A 13,394-nucleotide genomic window follows, 5' to 3' on the forward strand; every position below is an offset into this window, starting at 1 on the left:
TAAAAGCAACAAAAATGGGTAATTTCAGTTAACAACCTATTATGCCTGCTTTTGTGCCATTTGATAAAAAGGCTTTCCCAGTAAAAATGATACAAGAAACAAAAACTGTCTGCGCTTCTTACCCTGATTACTTTATCAGGGTAAGAAGCGCAGACAGTTTTTGTTTTTTGTATACATTGTACAGCCAATACACTGTTTCTTGCAGCATGCTTACACCTGTTTGGTAGGCCTCGTATTACACATTTGTATTATTTGAGCCTGAGACTAGCTTAGCGCACCGACACTTTTTCTTTTCCCAGTAAAAATGATGACTGAGGCAAATTTTACTGGATTAAAGAAGTATTTCTGGAAAGGATTTTGGAATTCAATTCAACGATACTAGGACTTATGCTGTATTTAGTTCAGCAGAGTACGTGGAACAGCACCTTTAAACCTGTTACGTTAAGTAAAGCATCATAGCCATGTACAAACTCATGAAACAAAAATGCATTACCAATTATACATTTCCTGTAAACAGGCAATATTTCATAGTATTGGCATACTAGCAAGGATTACCTGAAAATAAAGGATTATGGTCCATATCAATCCAAGAACAATAGAGGGCCTGCCATCAGCAATGTCTGTAGAATTTATGTTCACTAGTTTAATCTGAAAAACAAAATGTTCATACATATAGGTTATTCACCTTTTTAGATAGAGGTCCTAAAGCAATTGTTCCAGGTCCCAGAAAACAACTACCTTTACAAGGTTGGGTAAGTAAATCTTGATTCGGGGGCAGTGAGACATGTACTGTTTTTATCATCGCAAAATGCAAGCAAAGTAAATATGTCAACATGCATTTCCTAGAGAGTAAGAGGGGTTAAACAAGTAGTTTGTGACTTACAAAGGAAGTATTTAGATCAGGTTTAAAAAACTCGGGATAAAGATTATACTTAGTTTTCATTTAGTTAGGTCCAAACTTAACACTTCGAACACAGATATATTTGGGACATGCAAATTCTTTGCAATAAACATATAGACAGATAAATGTTTGAAAGCATATGTTTCATTAAATTCCAAATGGTCATCTGTCTGATATCCCTAAAGAGAGAGAACGTAGTCGTAGACATCCTACAGAAACATGGACATCTGGAACAAGGTTCTGGGGGCTATAAAATTCCCATCATCAATTAACTGTGAACGTCACTTTGGTTACATATGACAAAAAATGTTGGCCCTGCTAACTTTAATGCCATACCAGGAAAGTCCCAATCACACAGTTTCCTTTAGAAAAATGAAGAAGGCAACATCATCTGCTTATAATACTTATAAAGGTATCATAATTCTCACCCTTCTTCTGTTTCCCCCTTTAAAATTCTGCCATATCCTCTCACTACCATCTTTTACTGCATTTTTCCTACCCTCTTTCCTTGACTTTGTACTCATAAAGCCACTTTCTACCCTAGTCATTAAGTGTCTTCCCCCTACCAGCACTTGTTTCTACATCGTTCTATTTATGTCCAGTCAATTAAGAAGAAATTCTCTCAGTATATTAGGGTAAATCAGATTACATTCCCAGAGCATTGATAATTAAATAAAATCAATGGAATGAGATTTTCTGAATTTGAACTGTCTAAATGCACTTTTGTATTGCATTCAATGCCTAATACTACTCCATGCCACAAAAGCATATGTATAGCATGCATATACACACCATATACAGGCACACATCACGTTATCCACCATGCGCAAAGCAAATGCAAACCATGTGTAAGTGTACATACATGTAAATGAAACCAATATGGACATTAAACATTACTCATTACAGCAAAATACATATAGACCATTAAACACACATACAAGCTTTATGTACATCTTAGAGAAGCCTCAAGGGAGGGCTAACACACGGGTCAAGCAAGTACCTTCATATATCCTCTGATTTGAAGTTGCCAGATGTATTTTGGGACTATTACTTGGAATTGTTATTTGGTCTTTGAGTAAAAAATTGCCAGCCCTCCCATGAGTAACCTAATGCCCTATTTCCCCCCAGGAGGAGCAGAACACATCGTTTTTCTAAGAGTTACTGGTGTAGAACCCTTGCTGCTCATTATACTAACCGGGGATCCTCTGTATATTGACTTGGCATGGAAAGCAAGAAGTGAATAATTGATAAGCCTTGTCATACTGCAAATAAAATCAACTTTACAATAATATGTGAAGCTCATAAATATAATGCTGCACAATGCAATAAGGAATTCAAATACAGAAAAGGATCCAATAGTATCAATTTCATTTCACTATAGGTGACTTGCTTAGGGTCTCTGGTTTAACGTCGGCGATGAGGGCTTAGGGAAATAGCTTTGAGCTCTAAAGTAATACGAACAAAAGATTAAGTCATCTTCTGTTTTTAAATATGGTGTCAGAATTCGATACAATCCATTTTCTGTATAGGCATGAGCGCTCTCCATAATCTCCTTTAAGACTGAAACATTAATACCAATTTCCAAAAATGTATTCCAGTGCTTAGAAGGAAATATCATCTTTGTGCTCAGAATAAGACATAACTATTATAAAATGATAAAACTTCATACTTTCAATAAATAGTAACATGCCAAACTAATAGGATTTGATGGCAATCCCTGGCCCACTTAGTCTGCCCATCTCTTGCTATGTATTTTAAGACCTGACAGTATTTGGTTCATGGCTTTACCTTATGTTAAGGAGTCATTACACTTATCCCACCCATATTTAAATTCCTTACTGTATTAACCTGTTCTGCTTCTACTGAAAACCTCTTTTTACAGTACCAGCATTGCCAACATTTTAGGTTTTTTTTTTTTCTGAATGTAATTTACATGACATGATTCATTTTTACAAAAACAAAAAACATAAGCAATCCAGCTCCCAAAACAATACATAAATTATCAATTAAAATCATAAATTATTAAGACAAATGCATTTAATGGATTTATGTGATTCTGTGTTCCAGCACGTGGACTTTAGGCAAACGTCAAGATCATTGTCACAAACAAACAAAAACATTGTCAATGGGTCTCAAACAAAAAAAAATTGGATTTTGAATGAAAATGCTTTATAATTAATTTCAAATGCAAGATATCAGAATGTGAATCGCAAACATACCCGTCTCCCTTCTAAGAACTTCAAAGCTGTGCCAATGTTGGCTACCCAGTGAATCCGTTTTATCTGCTTTCCTTGTTCACATGGCTAAAAGAAAAAAAAAACAATCTCAATTACTTCTCATTTCAATAATTTACCTACATAAGTTTCTGTATACTCGGTAAACTTGTTCCTACACTGTATGAGTGAAATTTAGTAAAGCACCTACAATGTTTAGACTTATTTTGAATGCTAAATTTCCTGGCTACAAGATTCTTAATGGTAAAAGCGCATATGATTCATTTGCACTTGTTGCTTCCTGTATTGTGTATAAAGCATCTACAAATCAAGACAATGCCCGTTAAGTTCTCAAAGAGGCAGGGGCAAGTGAAAAATCCTTCCCCTGTCAAAATTTTATTATAAAGTAATGTAGTTTCATTCAAAATTTTAGTAAGCACTGCTCCAGGTGTGATATACCATCCTATGTTGTCATATTTCATCTTGTGTATATTCACCAAGGGTTAATTCAACTGATTCGGATGAGGTTGCATGCCCTTGCGCACAAAATAATTTGCATATTTACTAAAATGCAAGTGGCTTGCAAGTACATGTGAGTGTCCGTGAATTTTCACTTGCTTGTCCTCGCTAGAAACTCGAATAATGTATTTCAAAAGTTAGCCCCTACAACAATACAATACTATAAATATCACGTCTGGCCAACTGGCCAGCCTTACCCATGAAGGAGAACTCCAGGAAGCTTACATTTGGAAGTATATTATAGGTATGATAAAGGTATGGTGGCGTCCTTGGACAAATGCCCAAAATAAATATAGTTTTATATTTACCAGTTTTTGCCCAGACAGGACTTCTAGTAAGGCAAGTAATTTTGTCCCATCTTTGATATCTTCAAACAGCTCATTGACCATCATTGGAGGATTTCGCTGGAAGGTAAAACAAAAAACAAGTATCTCAATTTTATGATATATAAAACTATAAAAAAAAAAAAAAGAAAAATAGATAATCCATAAAATATTTTATAGTGATGTTTGTTTCTGCCTTATGGTTAATCGAGAAAGAAAGGCCTAAGCACACGTGTAGTATAGCAGATAAACCCATTATCCCCTTCCTATTAAATTGTAGGAACAAAAAACTAAAAAATACTATATAAACCCCTGAGCAAACTATGTACCGGTAGTTTATAAATCTGATGAACTCTGAATTACCTAAACTGATCTATCTCTCACTCTCAGAGTGTAAACATGAGGTAAAATATAACTTTGGTCTCTTAACGTTAAAGACCCTGATAGTGATAGTTTTCTTTTAAGTACCTGGTATTCCAATATTTAAAATATATTCTAATATGCGCCATATATATAACAGCGACTTAGAGATATTTTAATATTAGTTAATCAAAACTATTTTCAGATCATACAGTTCCAGTTTGTTCAGTGATGCAGGTATCTAAAAAGTTTCAATATTTTCCAATGGATCGTGCCAATGACAACCAATGCGAGAAAAATAAAATAAAGTGTATCCGCTATAAGGTCATGTTTATTTTGACAACCTAAATCAGCATTTCCTCTTCAGATACTTCATTCCCAAAGCCGAATAGTACATGGGAATGCCAAGGCTGATAGAAATGTTTATAGTTCCATTCATATCTTTGCTGAGCTACACGGAAACTGAGAAAAAAACCTGACTGATTAGCTGTACTATCCTAATATCAGGAAATCATGCTCCAAGTAAAAATATAACCATGTTCCATTAACTATGGGCATGAAGGTGAAACAACACTGTCCTATATGCCACCCAATAGGCAAACGTTATTATGTAATAAAAAGAGGCTTAAGTGTAAGATATGGACACCACTTGTGCATATGGATTTCTATACCAGTATATCTAAATAGGAGAGTGCCGAGATCATTAATGCTTAAGTAATGTTACATTTTGATCTTTGTTGACCTAATCAGGTATCAGTTTCGACTTATGACTCCATAGCAATACAAATTGACATTGTTGTCCCAGGACTGACACACACGAGACAGGTTAATTCTAGCCTAATACAGTTAGGCAAACGTGCACAAATTGGACAAAATGTTGAACTTTTATATTTATTACTGTTAATCGGACTACACATGCTACAGCAAATTAGCGCCATTGAAGAGGCGAAGAAGCGTAATTTACTTATGGGAAATATAGCAGCTAAACTGGGCTCAGGCGGCCAGCTAGGTAACTCCTAGGTAAAGACCTACAAATGAAACACAAAAAATAACAAATAGATATAATATATATATATATATATATATATATATATATATATATATATATATATATATCGAATATTATCAGAAAACCTACATTTCACTCTCTCACAGGGGACTTTTATACTTTTATATATGATTTTATATAGTATTATATAATTCTGAAATGCATTGGGAATTATTTGGGATTTTGGTAATCCAATGAAATTCTTCAATAACTGTTCTCACTGGTAATCCTACGGTAACACGTAATGCATCATTAGCCCATATTTAATAAATCTCCTCTTACATCTTAGTTTGCCACAAAAAAATATTTCCGTCCTCACATTTTTCACTCCTTTAATTGACTTTCATTTCTAATGTACTAAATTAAATTACATTCGATATAAAGAAAACCCTTGACTATTTAACTCTTCCCTTAAGACATAATTATCATTTCAAACACAGACTGGACTGCTCAAACACAAGAAAATTAAGAAGAGCACTCGTGTTTCATTAAGATTTAGGAAATACACGAGACATGAAAAGTTAAAAATGACAATATTATTTAGTCTGATAATTGCTCACGAGGGCTGTCATTTTACACGTAATTCAATATTGTAGGAAAGGTAGTTATGGAAACTCTGCAAAATAGAAATCTTCTATAAAAACAGTTTAAGGTACCAGTAAACTTGAAAAATAAGCTATTTTCATCTCCCAGTGCAATTTAAAAAAAAATAAGGGATAGCTACTGAGATACCTCTCATTTTCCATAGCTGCCAACTAACAGCTGATGGGTTACTGATGCCCGTTGATGATGAGGTTAGGTGCTAACAAAACAAGCGTTTCCTTTTGCTCCTCCCTAGCTTTAGCTCACAAATAATAAAGGGAGTCTAACTAAGATCCTCTCTACTGATCTACTACTAGGTGCTACTACTATTGATCTACTACTAGGTAAACATTGTCTCCTGCAGTGGGTGACGGACGTTGATCGGCTCACTGCCTGCAAGTAGCCAGAGCCGATCGCGAAGTGCTAGTTGCCCTCTTAAAATGAAGATGGCGTTGAAAAATGAATGTGGGCTTCTTTTGATGAAACCAATGTTTATTTTAAGGTTAACTGTCACTTTAAAGGACAGCTTAATGTCCCTGAAAAGGTTATGTGAACTATGACCCTGGAAGCAGCTAATGAAATCAGCCGAGGCAGCACTATTGCCGGCTATAGGTATAGGACGAAATGTTCCGCTGCAAGGAATACAGCTGGTGTGGTCGGAAGGGGCAAATAGATATGGGGATTTCTGCAGAATCCCCCATGCGTTTGCAAAGAGAACATCATGAAAATAAAAAGGGGACCACACAGCTATTATAGTCATTAAAGCACATGTGATGGCTGGAGTGTCTCTTTAACTACACAAGCAGAAAAAAGTTTTGAGTTAGAGGAAAGTGTCAAAGATTTTGTTCGTTTATAAACAGGCATGTTACTTTTTGATAGTAAAGTACTGGCTGATACTAGGAGATAAAACCTTTCCTCCTATTCTTCTTCTTGCATTACACAGAGCTGTAGTATTGCTGTACTAGACCGCTAGACTGGGCTACGTTCCGTATCACAGAAGTGAGGAGGCTGGCTGTTCATCGGGTGTTTTTGACCGACAAGGAAGCTCACAGCAACGGCTTCAAGTCCATGGTGCAGGAAATAGAAACAAAGGAAACGGTTTATCTCCAAAACTATGAAAAATAGTAACAGGGGGGAACTGTTATTCTCTTGTTAATGGAAGAGCCCAGCCCTAGCTTCATGTAAAAAGCATATTGGAATAAATTTAGCATAGACACCGGTGCAGTTTACTACATTGATGCATGTAATCTTAAAAGACATGGAAGTTAGACGATGAGATGTAGGTCTCGTTTTCATCCTTTCCATGGCTGCCTCTAACTAAAAACAGGTAACCTATTGTTCAGAGGCTCTGTACATTTTTTTAAATAAGTGGTAGTAGAAGCAACTAGCAACGTATTCCAGTCCAGGCTGACTAGGCCTCGGCAGCAAGCATAAGGGCCGGCAGTGTGGAGTGTGCCACTGCTAAATGGGCCGGTTACAAGGGAGAATCTCCCCAAGAGGCCTATTTACACTATGAAGGACTATGCAGGCACAGTGTTCATTGTATGCAGCAAAAGACGCTGCAAAATGACTTCATATCCCAACACTCTGCAGCGGGGACAGCAGCTGCAGAGGGGCAAGCTTCCCTAGGACAGCACCTGAGGTAAATCCAACAATGGAAGCAACCATTAATGATAGCTGAATACTGCAATCGGCTTCTACCACTCCCAATAATTTAAGTGGGAGCCTAGCTCCCGCAGACTTCGGTGGGAGGGCTACAGAGTATGTTCAGGTAGTATACTGTATTTCAGTAGAGGCTGCCATTTTAACCCAAATAACCAGGCCCAGACTGGCAAAAGTGGTTGCATATGCCTATCTGCATGCTCTGTAGGCATGTAATGTGCAGCCATACATATTCATCAGGCACCATCTGGCCTTAAAGTTCCTTGAGGTTGCCAGTCAGGCCCTGCCAATAGCTACAGTAAAATGCATCACTGACCAAGTATCACCGAGGGATAAAACTGAACATACATCTCAGAAATCCATGCCTTGCTAACAACATGTTGGGATGTGATGATTCCAGTAGTCCTACTACTTGACCTTACCAACGCAAAAGTAGTCTAATTATAAGGAGGTTTTAACTATAATGCCAATTTTATTTAGTTCCAGAATCCACTAAACAGTAACAAATATGTTTAAATATGGAATTACCTTGGCCAAATGTGAATTGATCCATTTCGTAAATGTTCTCTTTTGGACTGCTTCTTGCTCATCTGCAAATAAAAAGATAATATAATAATTATACAAGGGAACTAGGTGTTCTATAGACAAATGTATTACAAATTTAGTCAGAACAATGTGTTTTATTCATCATTTAAAATCTATAGATAATAAGAAAATGAGCTGTACTTTAGACCCTATGTTTAGGGTACTTGTAGTTCCAGCAAAGCTCTTCTACATAACCCTGAATCCTTCTTTAAGAGGGATAGTCAATCTTTGGGACCAAGGTCACCTTGTCCTTTTTCCGTAAGAGCCCAGGATGTTTTCTTAATATAAAAGTATGAAAGTAGGGTTGCCACATCGCCCACTTTTTTTTGAGCGACACATTTGAGATGGTACTGACCAGCACATGAAAGGAGCTATCCTGCAGTATGTGTGATTTATAAACTCAACGAATGGAATCAGTTACTCTGTTACATTTTACACATATTGCAGGGCAACACTTTACATATCTTGGTCATCATAAAATATATGCGCTCTGGAATAAATGGCCTATCTATTAACTCTAACTAAAAATCACAATTGTGTATGAAAACAGTATATGAAATATATTCCATTAGTTAACCTGTGTATATCTTGTAAATGTTTTGCTTGGTTAATAAAAAGCATATTTTGTATTTCTTTTGTGTATTTGCTTACACAAGATACTACTAAATCCACTCTATGCACATGGCACTGGAATTTAATTCTACACCACCAGCCTTATGTAAAGTGTTACTTTGTGCTGTTTAAAATGTGATATTTATGTGATGCTATTTGCAGGAAAGAAATTCACACTGCCATGTGCTCTTTCAACATATTTAACTGCTTGTGGTTTGGTGGGAGAAAAGCATGCTGTCTGTCTAAGGCATGAAATACTCAAATTAAAAGGATTAGATTATTGTATGTTTATATGGCTATCTATGATATAGCTATCTATGCAAGTATATATATATATTTATTTATTTTTTATTTGTTTTAATTTTTTAGGACTGCAGAACAGAAAGAATACTGTCATGGAGTTAACTAACACCTAAACATCACACTGTTACACACACATGCATCGAACCTCTAACAGACAGAGGTTAACTCAGGCCATAACCAAAGCAGCGTGCAATTACCCACAATCCTATCTTGTTATTTCATATTAGACTGTTTCTGTGCTCATGTCCATAACATTCTATGTAGAGAGGATTGTGCATGAAAACCACTTCCTCCAGCCATAATTGTAGGTTTTAATTAGTAAACTACCATTACCAGAGAGCATAGAAATTACGTCTGCAATTCTTTCAATTTAGAGTAACCCTTTTATGCAGCCTACAGGGGTATGGAATTTATATGACCAAAATTGGAATTTATATGACCAAAATTAAAGAAAACTTATATTTTTCAGCACTAAATTACATTCCTTTTCAGAACGCTCTATGTAATGCTCATAGAGGATTATTAGTTATTCAATAGGAATTCCTCTATAATTAAGCGATTGTTCTTTATAAACACGTTGCATTTGTTGACCTTCTGGCTTCTCCCTAGTTTTGCTATTAGCTGTGGTGCTGACTCTGCCAGCTCTTAAAATGCTATGTAATATTTTTCCATTCATCATTAGAGCATCAAGGTCACTTTTGCAACTTAAAAGTCAGCAGTTTTAGGATTCGAACTTAAAAAAAAAATTCCATCTATGATAAGTGTTTGGCACATGCATTAAAGTATTACACGACCACACTGGATACCCAATCATCAATATCCCATATACATAAAATACAAAAAAAAATGTAATTGTTAAAAAAAATGCCAAGATATACATTGTTTCAGATGTAGGGTCAAGTAAACATCGACACAACAGGAAAACGTAGACATATACATTCCTCATACTCTCTGTCTAGTAATGGAACATACATAAAATTAGTTGAAACTTTTATTACTAGAGATGACCCCACCTTTTTTAAACAGGAAAGGGGCAACAGACACCTTCGTTAGTGACATAAGTATGTCATTTCCCTTTCCCAAAGTAATTCTTGACAGTTCATTGCAATCCAATTTTCCTATGAAATATTAACAAGCTTTTAACAGGGTCAGTAAAGTATCTATGTCGCCTAATCATTTAAACTGGCCAATTGTTTCTACATAGTTTTAACCCATTAATAAATAAATAATTATACTATTTTTTTTTAACCGTAGAGGTATCTGTTTTGAATTGTATATGAGTAAGCTACGAAATGTACAGTAAACGAGGACTCCAGCCAAATTTTTATGTTAAATTTATATTATATTATATTTTGCATTTTACTGCATGCTAATTGTTGCAGGCATTTTTTGGTTAGTGGAATTCTTCTGTCTCAGTTAGCTCCTCCCCCAAGTGCTTTTGCTGAGAGTAAGGAGCATACCATAGTATGCTACATGCATTTGCTCAGTAAAACTTTCATTCTGGTCCATGGGCTGCTTAGAATGTGCAACAACCTTGTACACTATTTCTTTCTGGGGGAGGCCAGGAAAGGACTTACCGAGATATGTCCTTTTTTCCTAACTCATGGAACAGAACAATGCACGTTTCATTTTGCATGTAGTACAATGCACCAGAGAATATGCAAAATGTATTCCAATGCGTATTACAAAAATACTGTTGGGGTACTATACTGTCCCATAAGTAAAATAATTACAAACTAAAGCCGCTGTCCATCTTAGACAAGACATTAATCACACTTTAGCAAATGAAGTATAGCATCCTAAAAGTCTAATCACAACAATAAAACAATTTTTAGTTTCTCTAGAAACAATGTATGACTGACTGTGTTTTGTGTTACATGACATATATTTGCTCATTCACCAAAAGGATATCACCGCCACTTTCTGAGTGAACATAACACTGCAAACAAGTAAGTCTATTGATAGCAGCTGGTAAAAAAACAACTAAATTATAATAAATTTAATAAATGATTGATAACACCAATTATCATAACATCTGGCATTCTCTTGGATCTTAACCTTTTCCTTTCTTCTTTTTGTTGTTCTTTCTATCTATCTATCTATCTATCTATCTATCTATCTATCTATCTATCTATCTATCTATCTATCTATCCACACAGATAAGGTTACTCCACACATTTTACCTATTTTGTAATACACCCTAACTCCCTCTAGATTGTTTGAGCAGGGCCCTCATCACCTGTTGTTTCTGTAAGTCAAACTGTTATGTTATATACCACTTGTTACGTCCTGTCTACCCATTGTACAGCGCTATGGAATTTGATGGCGCTATATAAAACAATAAATAATAATCTACCCCTCTGATGATGCCGAATGGTGAAATGCGTTAGGGTATCTGTCTTGAATTGTCATGTATAATATTTTTGTATAACTTGTTTGTTTGTGTATTATACATATTTTATTATATTTATTGTAACCTGAATCGTTACACAGCCTATCACACCTATCACCTATCACACCAAATGACAGATATTTCTGAATTAAACATTTTTTTACTTGGAGGAAACATTACTAGGAATGATGTTTCTAAAGCTACATTTAGTTACAAACGTCCAAAAAACTGTTATTTTAAAACTGTTACCATAGCATGCAGAGTGGACATATTGATGTAAATTTATTCGAAGGTCACTGGTTTATACAAAGAGGTACATTTGCAGTGGGAATTGTTTTTACTATACGGTATATATATATTTTTATCAGTTTGTGGCTTTGTCTCTTCACCAAAGATAAACGTCCAAGAACAGTTTGCTGTAACTGGAAAATCACAGGCTGCTTGTTTAAACAAATGTTTCAGGAGGATGTGAAGTCTATGACCTTGTGCAGAATGCTTTTTTATCACTACAGCATACAAAAGGGAACAATATTGATTATCTTTGTGGTGTAAAAAAAGCAACGTGTGTGAATGTCTTCTGTGTGATTTAGTCTTCGACTGCATCTTGAATGAAACGTTAAACAAATGCTTGGGAAATCCAAATGTATATTCAGCGCTAATTTGTATAACCAAACTTGGGTTGGAGATACGCAATACGTGTTAAAATTTACTACTCACAGATTAGTCAACATAAATAAATATTTCAACAATGCGTGCTTTACAATAAAAACTGCATTATCAAATTCAGACTATGGTGAACAATTTCTTTCATTCTTTAACATCATCTTTCAATTAGCAGCCAATCTGATATTATATGTAAATCTCAGTTCCAAAGAATTAGTCGCCTAGTTATTTTTTTCTCAACCAGGTCTTTCTCTTATTTATTTAGATAACATAAGATGTAGTAAATATTTGAACCACTAACCCATCCACGCATGCTTAAAACTGGCACAGAATTCTGAATCAACCATACTAACTACAATAATACTCGCTTATGCTCACTTACCACGCAGGTACTGGAAAAACCCGGTAACCAAATTTATTGATGTCACTCGCCTCCTGCCAACTTCATTAAATTGAGCCATTGGTGTTGGTTGTGACCTGATCTTCCACTCGGTTTAAGCTTTACTATCATAAAAAGCATTACTCCTACAATGTGCGGTTCCAGTGGAGCAGACACAACACATCCATTTTCTTATCCCATTACAGAAAATCCCAGCATGTCATCTCTTGCTGTACACACGGCTATTTCTTTCAAGCCTCAGCCCTGCTATATCTCCTGCCATCATTCTCTGTGAGTGGTTTCCTGATGTACAATTTCATCTTCCCAGTGGACGACCAATCGGTTCAGTGCAAGCGATGATGTCAGCAACCTAGATAATCTATCCAAGGCTCAGGACAGCCCAAGGAAAAGCAAGCTACAATATTCTGCTGAAGCAAGCAGCTTTTCCTTTACACCAGATGTGCTTTAAAGGGAGGTGAGTATATTCTTATTCAACATAATTGATTTTAATGCATTAGATCCTAATAAAATAAACATTATGCTAACAGTATTCTTTTGAGAGAAGGATTGGTCTGCTTTATACAGTGTAACATTTATTTAAATAACAATAAATACTAAATTACATTTTGTTTTATAGTTGTTTATTATTGATTTGATATAACCAATCCATTGGATTTTTGCACCAATTGTAAAACAGAGAGTAAAGCTTGGCTCGACAAGCCTCACGAACCAGAAAGCCATAACTCATTGGTTTCTAGATCTGGCTAACCTTTTTTTTCTTTTATAGTCATTTCTATTTGTTTACCTCCTTCTGGCTCCTACAAATATCAACCTGGCTCCTAACGTCCATAC

At 35.6% G+C, this 13,394-nt stretch overlaps 1 protein-coding gene across 1 annotated transcript in view; it reads right to left on the reverse strand.

Moving 5' to 3' along the window:
- Positions 1–12,858, reverse strand: part of SYNE1 (spectrin repeat containing nuclear envelope protein 1) — a 164,619-nt gene extending 151,761 nt beyond the window's left edge. The window contains exons 1-5 of the mRNA XM_053461370.1: positions 12,546–12,858; positions 8,137–8,198; positions 3,942–4,037; positions 3,121–3,204; positions 556–648 (exon numbers count right to left, since the gene is read on the reverse strand). Of these exons, the coding sequence (XP_053317345.1) occupies positions 556–648; positions 3,121–3,204; positions 3,942–4,037; positions 8,137–8,198; positions 12,546–12,624 (414 nt within the window). The 5' untranslated portion in view covers positions 12,625–12,858. The remainder of the gene's footprint in view (positions 1–555; positions 649–3,120; positions 3,205–3,941; positions 4,038–8,136; positions 8,199–12,545) is intronic.
- Positions 12,859–13,394: the final 536 nt, after the last annotated feature.

Source organism: Spea bombifrons, chromosome 3 (assembly GCF_027358695.1).
Source record: "Spea bombifrons isolate aSpeBom1 chromosome 3, aSpeBom1.2.pri, whole genome shotgun sequence".
NCBI classification, from domain to species: Eukaryota; Metazoa; Chordata; class Amphibia; order Anura; family Pelobatidae; genus Spea; species Spea bombifrons.